The sequence below is a fragment of the Rhinolophus sinicus genome, linkage group LG04, assembly GCF_036562045.2.
Source record: "Rhinolophus sinicus isolate RSC01 linkage group LG04, ASM3656204v1, whole genome shotgun sequence".
Lineage (NCBI taxonomy): Eukaryota > Metazoa > Chordata > Mammalia > Chiroptera > Rhinolophidae > Rhinolophus > Rhinolophus sinicus.
Genome location: NC_133754.1, coordinates 164,523,801 through 164,537,246, shown reverse-complemented (window position 1 = coordinate 164,537,246; position 13,446 = coordinate 164,523,801). Strand labels below are relative to the sequence as shown.

At 36.4% G+C, this 13,446-nt stretch overlaps 1 protein-coding gene across 1 annotated transcript; it reads right to left on the bottom strand.

Moving 5' to 3' along the window:
- Positions 1-2,992: 2,992 nt before the first annotated feature.
- NIPSNAP3A (nipsnap homolog 3A) lies at positions 2,993-12,986 on the bottom strand. Its single transcript, XM_074330785.1, has 6 exons — positions 12,791-12,986; positions 10,340-10,550; positions 8,442-8,600; positions 6,791-6,940; positions 3,936-4,022; positions 2,993-3,841 (listed from the first exon to the last, which is right to left on the bottom strand). The coding sequence occupies exons 1-6, from the start codon at positions 12,848-12,850 to the stop codon at positions 3,765-3,767; spliced, it is 744 nt and encodes a 247-aa protein (XP_074186886.1). The 5' UTR covers positions 12,851-12,986; the 3' UTR covers positions 2,993-3,764.
- Positions 12,987-13,446: the final 460 nt, after the last annotated feature.

Genomic DNA, 13,446 nt, shown 5'->3' with positions numbered 1-13,446 from the left:
GAGATCTCTGAAAATACTCTGTCTCTAAGCCTATTTAATACAAACCTCATTTCTTCATTTGGTATTGGGAAGCTACAAAGGCAGCCTTCAGTGCTCTTTTGCTTATTCAACCAAAAATACAAGTACACAGTCTGGCAAGTGTATTGGCCAGGTACTGGACATGGTGGCAAGGGTGAGCATGCAGGGAAGATAGAAAAGTGTGAGCAGAGAGATGATACTGAGACTAGTATCAGAGGTGCCTTCCCTTAATCCTGTAGAAAGTGCTGTGCAATCTATGCCGGAGATTATGTAGTGCTCTGATGGAAACGTGGATGTATTTTTCATAGCTAATTAACAATCAGTCTTAGAAACGATGCCTGTTTATTTCAGTACTTGAAGAGCATCAGTCAAACAGCCCCTATTAGGCAGCACACTGGAGTTGTGGCTCTATTGGTGACCTCTTCTGAACGGCTGTGATGACGCCTAGCGAGCAGTCCTTTGCCTAAGGTATGCATCTTAGCTTTGTGTGCACCTGGCTGACCACTTGTCCTCAGCATCACACTTTAGTCCTTCCCCCTTGAAGTTCACGTTACAGTGACTTCAATGAAAAGGGTAGAAAACTGTTTGTGAAAATTCACCACTGAGGGAGAGAAAAAAATTATTGAAAAATGAGGAGTTAATTTAGATGAAAATATGTTACCCATGAGTCTTGACCAAAGCATTCTTCTGTCTAGAGAAAAGCCTATTTAAACATTTAGATTAAAAACAACAACAACAAAAATACCTTTTCCAAGTATTTACTGTGTTGTCAGGCACTTCATTTAATCCTCAATTAGTACCTCTCCTAGAAGGTTAAGGTGTACCATTTGACATGAGTAAATTGTGGCTCTGAGGATACGGGACTGGTCCCGTTACATGGCTTGTCACTGGCAAAGGGGTCTTTTAGGTGAAGGTGGGTATCACTTAAAATTGTCCTGATCAGTTCGGCATCATTATACAATAATTTAACAAATATTCATTGAACTCTGTCGTGTGCCAGATGCTTTTTGAGGTTCTGGGGATGCAGTGTGGAAGAAGAACAATTTCTGGTCTAATGAACTTAAATTTCAGTGGAAAAATTATATTCACATTCACAATGGCTGTGTGGACAAATGTAATTAATGTAAACAGCAGTAGTAGATGCCAAGAAGATGAAACATGGTAATGGGTTAACGATGGGGAAGAGTCAGAGACAGCCCGTCTGAGGAGTGACTAAGCTCAGATCTGGATAAAATGAGCAGGAGCCGATGACGGTTGGCAGGAAAAACATTCCTGGAAGAAAGGGTTCCTGGTACAAAAGCCCCAAGTGGGAAAAAGCTAGGCAGGTTGGGGAGTGGGCGAGAGAATTCCACTGTCTCTGGAGTGGGAGGGGATGGATGCAGAGATGCTGGAACCAGAGCTTGGAGAGCCTTGCAGGCCATTTGAAAGTAGCTGGATTTTATTATTAGTGCAAATATTAGGAGCCACTGGAAAGTTTTAAACAAGGTACTGGTTTGGCCTAATCTCTGTTTCAGAAAGAATGGTGGCTGAGTGGGAAGGAAGAACGGCAGGGAGGCTAAGTAAGAGATGATCGTGGATTCGGCAAGGGTGGTAGTGACAGACAGAGGGAAGAATATAACATTCAGGCTCTATTTTAGGGGTAGAACCAACAGGACCTGCTGTGCACTGCATGTCGGGGATGAGGGAAAGAGCTATCAAGGTGACTTCAAGTTGTTGACCCAAACTAGGTAGGTGGTTGTGTTAAACAGGCCATTGTGTTTCAGACTGGAGCTCTGAGGCAAGGATGGGAAAGAAGATAAAAATGTGTGAATCACTAGCACACATATGGCACTTAAGCCTTGGGACTGAATTAGCTTAACTAGAGAGCGAAGAATACCCTTGAGCCCTGAGACCCTACCACATTCAGAAGAGAAGCCAGCAAAGCAAAAAGAGGCACTAGCCAGTGAGGAGCAGGAAAACCTGAGTATGATGCCATAGATCAGGGGTGTAAAAACTGCGGCCCATAATCCATTTTTTATTGGCCCGCAGCAAATTCCAAAAATATATTTAGTTAAATAAACCAAGTGAGGCAATATGTACTTCACCTCAAGTAAGTGGCCCGGCTGTTTGTGTATTTTACCGCATATGGCCCTTGGTGAAAAACATTGAAAAAAGTTTGGACACCCCTGCCATAGATTGACACCCCTGCCACTCAGAATCGAGTGTTTCACGAAGGCGGAGGTGGTCAACTGTAGCCAATACTGTTGAGTAGATGAGGAGGGTAAAGGTGGCGAGGGACCATTGAATTTGGTAAGATAAAGGTCCTTAGTGATGCTCAGACGAGTCACTTGAGCAGATTGACGAGGATGTAGGCCTGTGGGGATTGGGCTCAAGGAAGTTTAAGAGGTAAGGAAGGGAAAATGGTGAATATACACAACTACAGATAGTTGTGCTTCCAGGGGAAGTAGAAAACATGACAATAGCTGGATTATAAAACTTTTATTTGGATTCTTGTCTGTTAATAGTATAGGCTACACCTGAACACCATCTTACCTTTCCTCTCTGATTTTTTCATTTTGTTTTTTAATCCTTTAAACATTTCTTCTATCAGGAGCCTTACATACAGTACGTTGTTGTCCAAATTCCCCTTAGTTAATTCATTATTTACTCTTTTACATTTACAATTTGTTTTAGAATGGAAAATACTATAGCTGCAAATACAGACTGTCAAGAGAGATTGGAAGTACCAAACCTAGTTTTAGAAGGTAGAGACACTCAACTAAAATGGAATTTAAAGATGTTTAAAGGAAAACCTTGGCATGTCTGTGGTGGTACTAAAGAAACTCTCTTTTTGGGATTACTATCATGCTGTTTTCTTAATGTAACTTAACATTTACAACAAAGTTGCTAAATTATTAATGCATCACTACCTTGTGGCAACACAGTAAAGATTCCAGAGAAGATAATATAAATATAAAATGCAAAAAAAAAAAAATTTCAGAATGGATATATAGGCTTTTATTAGGGCAAGCGTTTCTATAACCATAAAATCTCTTTAAAACAAATAGATGTCCAAGTATCTTTGTTAAACAGTGATCCAAAATGAACAAAGTTAATAAAATCAACTACAAATGAACACATTTCAGCATATAAAACAGGTCTTCTGAAGTTTTTTTAACACTGAGACCTAATTACATTATTTTCCAAATTATAGTGACTAATAATGTGAAAACCGTAATTAATACAGATGACATAGGTGATACTGTACTTTCCCAAGGTAGAAAAATATATTTGATCTAATATTCTTATGAATCCAATTGATATCACAAAATAAATTTTACTGCAAAATTTCTTTTAAATCTCAAAAAGCAGACATACTGGAAATATAGACATTGCGTGGAAATAATTGTAAAATATTGTCAGGCACAGAAGTGTAGAAACATTATTGAAACATAAGAAAAAGCTATAAAGCGAAGGGTTGTCAAAATAGAGAATAAGAGATCTTCTGCAAGAAATGAAAACAACATCATGAAGTAGCGGCAGCTATCTTTAATGTGTCATAGCTACAGAAATGCCATGGGGAAAATGAACAGAGCTATTTCCTGAGGTGGTAAAGAGAGCACAAGTGGCTTTGAAAATGCAGACACATCGCGAATTAACTTACCACCTTCTTCAAATAAAAGTGAGAACCTCTTGGGAGAATTTAAACAACATTAGCAGATACATCTTATGGCCATTCATGAAATGCTCCCTGTTTCAGTGGAAAACTATTTCAGTGGTGAAAATGACGTAGGAATCAGGAACATATTCTGCTGAGACACTAGGTAATTGACACTTTCCCGCACTGGAAAAAAAAAGATTGTATAAGAAGGCATCTAAAGTTATTGACTATATCAAATATGTCCTAGGAGTGATCCATGCCTCGTGAAGTAGCTTACCAGCTGCCACGACTCTGGGGTCCTCATGGGACTGATGTCTCCCAGCTGCACGACTGTCTGCACTCTCATTCCACCAAAGAACATGAACTGCAGAAATAAACCAAAAATAGACTTGAAAGACCACGGCGTTACTACAAGTAAGAAATACAGAAAAATTAACCAGAAACATTAAGGCTTATTCTTTAAATTGAAATAATGAGTATGAAAAGGTAAAACAAAGTATGTTTGTGGTAAGATTTCAGAGGGGTCAGAGATTGGAAGAGGTGTTTATAAATAATCCAACTGGCTTTATAGATGAAGAAACAGGAAACTGGAGAGGGGAAGTAAAGTAATGCAGCTAAAGACACTATCAAAACTAGACCCAGGTTTAGTTACTTTCTACTACATTTTACTTATTTAGAAAAAAAGGAAGATTATAAAAAAAATTGCGCTTACTACTAAAAGTTTGGATGATACACAGAAAAAAATAAAAAGTAGCATAATCTTAGCTTCCCAGAGAAAGCCTCTATTAATATTTAGTGTATTTTCCTTAAAAATAATACAAGTAAAATATAATTAGGGTCTTACTGATACATGTTGTATATGATGTACATGAATGTGTGTTATGTACATACCTTGTGTCATACCAAATGGTTTGCTTATTGTAAACAATGCTGACATAAACTTCCCTAGAGCAGCCCGACACGTGTATCCATAATAATAATATTGACAACAACTACTACTAACATTTTTTGGAAGCTTACTACGTGCCAGGCCTACGTCAAAGCATTTTGCTTACTACGTGCCAGGCCTACGTCAAAGCATTTCCTTTGCGTCAAAGCATTTATCTCAGTCTTCATACGTAATAATCTTAGTTGGTAGGTTATTATTATCATTTTATCGATGAGCATTGTAAGCACAGGAAGGTTAGAGTAACTCACTCAACATCACAAAGTTGTAAGTGGCATAGTTGTGATTCAAACCTAAACAGTCTGGATCTGATTATTTCCTCAAAATAAACACCTAAAATTCAAACTAAGAGGATCAAGGAGTATATCTTATATATGCTTATGTATGTACAGTATACATATTATACACTGTCCTTTAGAAATGGAGTACTGATTTATACTGAGCATATTCTCCTCCAATGCTGAGAATGAATTTAAGATTAAAAAGTGTGCACACACTTTCAGTTTTATCTTATAAAAGTTTTACATGTCCATTATAGAAAATTAAAATAGAGACTTAATAAACGAATCTCAGCACTCAAATGACCACTATATATTTTACATGCTTTGAAATTTCCTTCCTATATAATTGAACACACCGACACACCTATGCATATTTCCTAGAATACTGGCAAAAACAATTTAAAAATTAAGGGTGTTTATTTATATTGCCAAACTTATTTTGGGGAATAGTAAGCCAAAGTGAACACCACACAGTATGAGGACTTACTGTTTCCCATCCTATCTCATACTATAGCTATATAATGTCTTCACTAGCTGAAAAAAGGCATCTCACTATTAATTTAATCTGTCTTCTTTAATATATATTTAGCAATCATCTGTATGTTTACCGTTGCATAAGTTTTTATTTTTCATTTTGCTTTTGAATTTCATTTATGGTGTTTTGGGGCATGCAGAAAGATGGAGCCTTTTTATAATAAAATTGTCAGTGAATTTGTTTTCTTCATCGTTTCTTCATTTGCCTTTTGGCTTAGAAATATAGTTCTCATCCAGGTTATTAAATAAATTCATCTATATTTTATTTTAGTAATTGTATTCCTTCTTTGTTCTGCATTAAAATCTATAACCATTTGAATTTTATTTTAGCATATGGTGTGAGATAGATACATAATAATTTTCATAATTTTTCCCTTCATGTATTTTCCAGCTTGTAAATATATTTTTCTATACACTGAATATTTTGTTAGGATCCATTAGTAGAAGTTAAATTTCTAGGTAAAGATCAGAAACTCAGCTTTGAATATGTTACGTTTGAGATGTCTCCGGGACGTTCAAGGAGGGAAGTTAAGGAGGCAAATGGATATAATCAGTCTTTCAAATATTTTATTAGCTATTCTTAGTCACTTACCCTTCCAGAGAAATTTTATACACTTCTTTTTAGAGTCTGCCACAAAAAAACTCTCTGAAATTCTGACTGAAATAGCTTTTAAGAGTTAAATGCCCCAATAGATGTTTATTAAATAAAGTATGTATACTTATCTGTCTATTTTGATGTATATACTTGCACTAGAGTATTAAAAAGTCATTATTAACCACGCATATGCATATTTCTGGCATATGTGTATAAATAAAATAATGTTTTGATCTTGTTCCTATGTCATTCATATATATGTACATGAATATATACATGAATGACATAGGAATACAAAGACCAAAATGTTGACTATTATCATTAGGTAGTGGGAAATGTCTATTTCCCCCTTTGGGCATGTCCATGTTTTCAGTATTTGTAAACATATGCAATACTTTTTCATTCAGAGACAAACTTTTAACCCAAAGTAACGTTATTTTTTAAAAAACCAATAAAAAGTATAATTAAGAGGGAAAAAAAGATAAAAAGAACAGATATTTTCTAGAGGCTCTGCAGATTTTATCATTTTGATGTATTATGGAAAACAGCCGTTCAGCATTTGAAAAAGGCTTCAAAAGGTGTTAACATTCTAAATAAATAAGAAGAAAACAGGTGTTTACAACCCTTAAAATTACAAAAAAAAGACCAACACCCTAAAATTTGGCAATAAAAATGAAAATACGTGCCATAATGAAAAAGAGAGACAAACTAACCCCAGGAACTTAGTAGTTCACCAATATCTTTTGTAATTTCATAGACGGAATGGCCAACCGTACCTCTGTTGAGGGCTCCAAATTCTGTGTGGAAAACGCCAACTAGTTTCGAGTAGCCTAGATTGACATGGGCATTGATTGCCCTTTTAAATGCATCACCCCACAGAGCTGGTCCACCTGGTTTCATCTGAAAAGTAACCAGCTCATAGACTCCTAGAGTAGGGAGAAAAATAATTATTTTACAAAATAAATTTCTAATCAGGTTACTATGGTTCCAGTGGAAGGCTAATGTACATACACAAATATGGAGGATCATACACGTACACATTTATATGGACATATTTATGAATTCTTTGTATTATTTTTCCGTGCTTTTATGTTTATAAAGTCCTTGTCCATGTTTAAGGGTCAGTTTTTAAGCTTATCATACAAAACAAAAAGGAAGCTGTATCTAGCTATTATCTGAAATATTTTTGATCTATAAAATTTGTCAATAAAACAAATATTGAGAATTCATAATAGGATTAGGATTTTTGAGCTTCCCGAGTCTACACTTTTAGATAAGAAATGAGTAAGAAATGTATTTTCTGATCTATTTTTCCTTCTTTCCAGTTCTGAGAGGAAATATTTTTTTTTTGTATAATTTCTCCCTATAGGATTCCATTTCTAACAGTAACAGCAAGTAAACAATGTAATATCTGAAATTTTGAGGGGAAAAAACAAACAAACAAACAAAAAAACCCCTAAAAAACTGAAGGAGATGGTTTTATTATTCCTAAATATCCAGGTCAACAGTTGAAAAGCATTTTACCTTCTGGTAAAAAGTATGGTGCCGATAGAAAGAAAGAAACTAGGGGACGAGAAGATTTGAGAAGTAAAATGAAAAAAGTATAAAGTTACTAGAGAATTACGAAGAACAGAGGAAAAGAACCAAGATTTGACACTGTTCTAGAAGCCACTTAGTTCATTTCGATAAAGCTGAAAGCTGAGGGGAGGTCTAGGTGAACAATGATCCAAATAAGACTTTTCAAATCTCTTGTAATATAAGATACATTACAGAATTTAGATTATGGGGAAAATAAATTTCAAATACAAATAAATAAATAAAAATTGAAATTAGTTTATGCTTTTTAAAAATCTGACTTTTGTTTAAAACTAGGTTGAGATAAATATTTCTTTAGGTCAGCGAGAAAGTGAAATCAGCAAGAGAAGACAAATCTTTAGTAATTCTCTTCAAACTGAGAAATAAGAGGAATACAAAAAAGTTAAACTATAGTAATAGAGCTTAACAGTTCAAGTTAATTCATTCCCTTCAGTCAGTCAGTCTTATAAGCAAAGGTATACTTAATATCTTAAGATTAGTTGTAATTTGTGAAAAAAAATACTATGACAAAATTTCATACACTATCCTTCACCTACCTATAAATGTTTTCTCTACTCCAAATCCCCAACTTTTCAACTTTTACTCCCAGGTCAACTTTTTGTATTCACACCTAACTTTAAGAGCTTTTCCAAGTTGAAAAAACATTATTTAATGTTCATTGTTTTAATAAGCAGAAGCTCAAATTCATTTTCATGTCTATAATCACAACATATTCTTACCTGAAACAAAGGATAATTTTCTTCTTTTTCTTTGGAACCTTAGTTTTTCTAGCTTCAAATGCTTAGTATTTTCTTCATCAAAATTCAAAGTGACTAAGAGGGAAGGACTTACCTTCTTTTGCAGGCTTTTCTAATTTGCACCATGGCACCAGATAAGTAATCTCACTCTCTTGTTTATCAATAAGAGCCAAATTTGGAATGAGAAATTGTTCTTGCCATTCCTTATCTTTGGCCAAGGCTTTCCGAACTTCAGTTCGATGAGTAAAATTATCTGTGGGGAAAAAAAGGAGTAAGAAAAATAAAAGTTTTTTATTTAAAATCACCTAGACCTTTTATGGGATTTCATTCAATTCAGATGTTCACTGAGGCCACCTAAGAACACTGTGTTATATCACTGGAGATACGGGGGAAAAAAAAAAGTGACATCTTTCCCTACATTCCTCATGGTCTAAAAGGGGAGTAGAGATGTATATAACTAATGATGTCATATGGTGAGCTTTATAGGCTGTACTACTTAGTAGGTAGTTGTATGACTTAGGTAAGTTACTGAATCTGTGTCTGTTTCTTACTCTGTGAAATGAAGACAATGATATAGTATCTATACCTCCAGGGTTGTTGTAAAGATTAAACGAATTAGTACATGAAAGGAATTTAGAAGTGTTTGGCACCTAGTTAGTACTCAATATATGTTAACTATTCCTACTAATTTGAGAAATTTATAGTGCCAGTTTTGAAAATGATTATTTTTCTTTGGTGGTGATGGTGGTCAGGTCCAAGTTCACCTTGAATTATTAATAAATTCAACATAAATTAAGATGCATGTTTACAGCATCCTCTTCTTTGAACAAACAGCTTCCAAAGAAATAGTGCTGATTCTCTTACTTATTATCACTCATTCTTTTTACCCAGTACTATTTTTCTTCTGTTTGTTACACAAACAGGTATATACATTTACTAACAAATGGGCTTGGTACTATATTACTAGTAGGGTCTCATAAGAACTGACAGTAAAAGAGTTTTCTATAGTTTATGCTGTAGATAAAGAATAACACCTATTTTATTGCTTAAATAAGTTATACTAGGACCTTACTAGTAATTTTTTAATGGGACATGATTCTACCTGTTGCACATTAAAGCATAAATTGTGTTTAAATTAGGTTTGTTTTATTCCAACAAGGAAAACCCCTAAACTATGGCCATGTTAAGTATAGAATGAGTACTTTTCATATTAAATAAAGTACTTTATATGACCAAACACTAAATGAAATTATTAAAAGTTCTCTGGATAGAATCAAATCCTGATGTAGACTTCACAAAGATTTGACACTACTCTGGGGATTCCTGTTACCTATTCTCCTTCCTCTACTAAAATAGGGGTAGTTCAGCTTCAGTATAGGGACAACTCTGATTCCTTTGCCTTTCCGGAGAGCAGCATAATGATAGTGAATGCTCTGAAACCCTGGGGTGCACAGATGAAACAAATGTGGTTCCCTAAACATAACAAATTATTAAATCTCAGAATTGGGTGATGCCTAGAAGTTAACCATCATCCTCATCAACCTATACTGCCCTCAGGCCCCTACATGTATTGTTTCCACAAAAATCCTGATATCCAGCTGTAGCTTCAACAGTAAGTAAAAATAATTCTCTCCTCCTTTTATGATCTTAACCCGCTGGGGCTCTTATGATCAATGCTTTAAATTTTTCATAAATTATCTTTATAATGAACCATTCTCTAAATTTTCTGAGAATTAAAATCTAGTTCACAATTTCATTATTTGAAATAAGAGATGCCATTCATGATAAGGATTTGAGCAAGGAATTGTTAGAAGTATACCATTGGGAAGAATAACCAATGGATTTTCCTTCTTGTTTTTTTTGTTTTTGTTGTTGTTCTGCTTTTTAAGTTTAATACCTGTGTGTATTTATAGTAACAGATCCAAGAACCAAGTCACCTGTAACATTTAACAGAATGAAAATCTGTAGAATATTTAAGTTGATGATTCATACCATACTTCCAAATATGAAACACTTTATTCATTCTGCCTCCAAATTCTACACTCCAGCATCCAACCATTTCAGAGTGAGCTGTCCGAAGATGTACGTTTTTCTTAAAATTTTCCAGAAACTCATTCATCTTTGAAGGCTTAAGGGAGTAAGTACGGAAGTCATAGAACGTTCCATCGTATTGTCTGGGGCCTGTAGCAAAAGATGAGCACACCTGAAGAAAGATAAAGAAATTTAAATTTTGGGAAGGTAGAGTTTATAATATTATGTTACAACCAAATCTGAATTTGGAAACAAGGGACACTCATTAGACTTATAACCCATGTTTGTACCTCTGATGTCCTCTGCCCATAGACATTTGTTTAAAGTGATGTCAATAAAGATAACTACTCTTAAGTATGCTGAATATATAGCTACTGTCTCCTAGCTGGGGTCCACCAGAGCCACCTCTTCATGAAAAGTTAATCGAAGGGACTGGGGTCTTAATCAGTCCCTTACCCAAGAACTACAATTAGGATTCTAATATATTTACAAATGTTTTACCTTATTTAGTCAATATTCTGTTTTTAGTCAATACTACATGTGTTACAGTTATACATTTAAGTGAACTTTATAAAATATGCAGGCATGATAAAAATGTGTTTACTAGCGGAAAACTCTTGAGTTTTTGTAAAAATGGACATCACTGTTCAGGTTGAAGTACTTCCTAAATCCAAGGAAGTGGATCACTGTTAAAAAAAAAGAAAAAAGGACTGGAATGTAACTAATGTGAAAGGAAGCTATCATCTATCCAACTGCATTATAACATGGTAGTAGACTGTATGAATGCTATCAGAGAAAAATCAACAGGCCAGAATCGTCTGAATCATTATTAGGTTTAATTACAGATGCAATGTGAAGAAAGGTGTTTAATTTATCCAATTTTAACAGATTGATGGAAATATCCTTAAGAACCATTAGTTCTTTTTGTATTAGTCAGTTATTCACTATATAAATTTTTGTTCTAATTTGTTCCAAGTCTGAGTGAAGTTAAAATTTTAGGTAGGAATGTCTTGCTAGAAATTATCCTCCGTGTATTTATATGTGTGTGTGTGTACACATACACACTCATATGGTATTTGGGTTTACAAATCCTTCTTATTGTAGGTTTGGTTATTACCTGCCAATTTTCTGAAGCTAATTAATCAGAATTACCTATTAAAAGTTTGGTACAAACACAGTATGAACAAATTTGGGGCTTATACTGACTATATGGTATGTCAAATGAAACTAGGAGACTACTTCCTCTGACATACTTGTATACATTGTCTATGTATTTTATTTAGTTGTGTAAAATATCATAATTCTAATTATCTACTTGAGTCCATTCTACTCATGACTACTAAAGTTATGTTCCTATTGCCCAAGTGTCTAAGCTTCCCTGAAGAGCAGGTATTCCCACCAAAAACAATTGCAGCTACTACTACTTTTGCTTGACATGCTTTTTGTGTCATTTTAACTAAATTCTAATAAGAGAATGTTATGCAAATAAACAACTGCTTAGCAGTCTAGTTTAAAAAGTACCATAAATAAAATATATCAGAAAATGGGACAATGAGGGTATTTGTTAACAACTGCTTTTTGCAAGTTGAGTTCCAGGGAATCTGTATTTGGAAACAAGTATGTGGTCAAAGGCACATATTTTTATCTTTCACAGGAGAAACAGTAACAGGGGAAGCCCAGTGAAAGATTAAACAGCAGTGAGATGTGTGTTTGCTTGGGGGGAGGTGATTTTTTGTTTCATGACAGAAAGCAAACTTATGCTGAAGGAATCATGAGTGATTCAGGCTTCCTGCTGCTCAAGTTCGGGCTCATTTCTGGCTCCAATAACTTTCATTTATGAGAACTTTAGGTCGACATTTATAAAGTCAAAGTTCAGAATGAAGTTGTGAGGAATAATCCTTGGCCCTGCCCCATTAGAGAGAGAATCAGAATGATAAAGACTGCACTGCTAATCTTGGGTGAAAGGGCCATTAAAGGCTTTTCTTCAGTCTTTACCAGTCTCTAGGTTAAACCTCTTACTATCCTGTCCACAGAGAAAGGAGGAAAGTCTAAACATCGAAAGGAAAAATATCTCCGGTGGTTAGATTTGCAGATTAAGCAAATTCCCACCAGTTAAGGCTGAATCACAAAAATTCGTCCCGTACATCTCCCATCTAAGGCTAAATGAGTTTGTTACCATCATATTTGCTACGAGGTTCCTGACCCTGCCTGGCTTGGGCACCCACGGACGGACACAGCGAGCGGCAGGTCTGGGCGCACGAGCCGGGTGGGCGTAAGCGCGGGGAATCAAGTGGGGGCGCGCGAGCCCGCTGGGCGCGAGATCGCGGTGGGCGCATGCGCGGGCCCGCGCGCTTCCAGCAAACGACCCTCCCTGGCTCAGGAAATGGCCGGGCGCGTCCCCACAGCGGGTACCTGAGGCACAAGCGTCCGTGCGGCCAGAGCCTTAGTTAGGCTGCTTCGGGCAACAAGCATGATGAGGCGTGGAGTGCTGAGAAGGGCAGCCAGCCGGTATTTTTTAGTAGATTCCTCTTCTTTTGACTTCGCGACTGGGAAGGAAAAGCTACTGGGAGGGAGAAGTGACTGGACAACTGCGTCTGCAGGCTCGGGGCGGGGCTCGGCGGATATAGCTCCGCCTCCGGTGCCCCGGGGGCGTGGCCGGGCCGCCCAATCCTCTCCGTGTCCGCTGCGGTCCCACACCCCGGCGCTTTTGGTGTTAGCTTGGACACCTGCGTTCCCCTTTGTTTCCTCCAACATTCTAACCCCAAAAGTCAGAAGTGACGTTGGAGTTAGCTGAATGCTGAGGTCATTCCTGTACCAACTTTCTGAGCCCATTACCTCAACTCCCATGTGCAATTCGTAAAAGGTGGTGTGTAGCGTGCGAGTGGGTTTGTCCACTGAGAAGGGAGTATGGATGCGTGCATGTGTAATGCTTTGCATTTAAAATCGTGGGTTATTGCCAGGTTAAGTTTTATTCGATATGTACATACAGCTGAAGACCACGGGGACTTCATTTTCTCGATTAAATGCACTCTCTCCCTATCGCCACTCCCACCATTACCTTGGGTGGC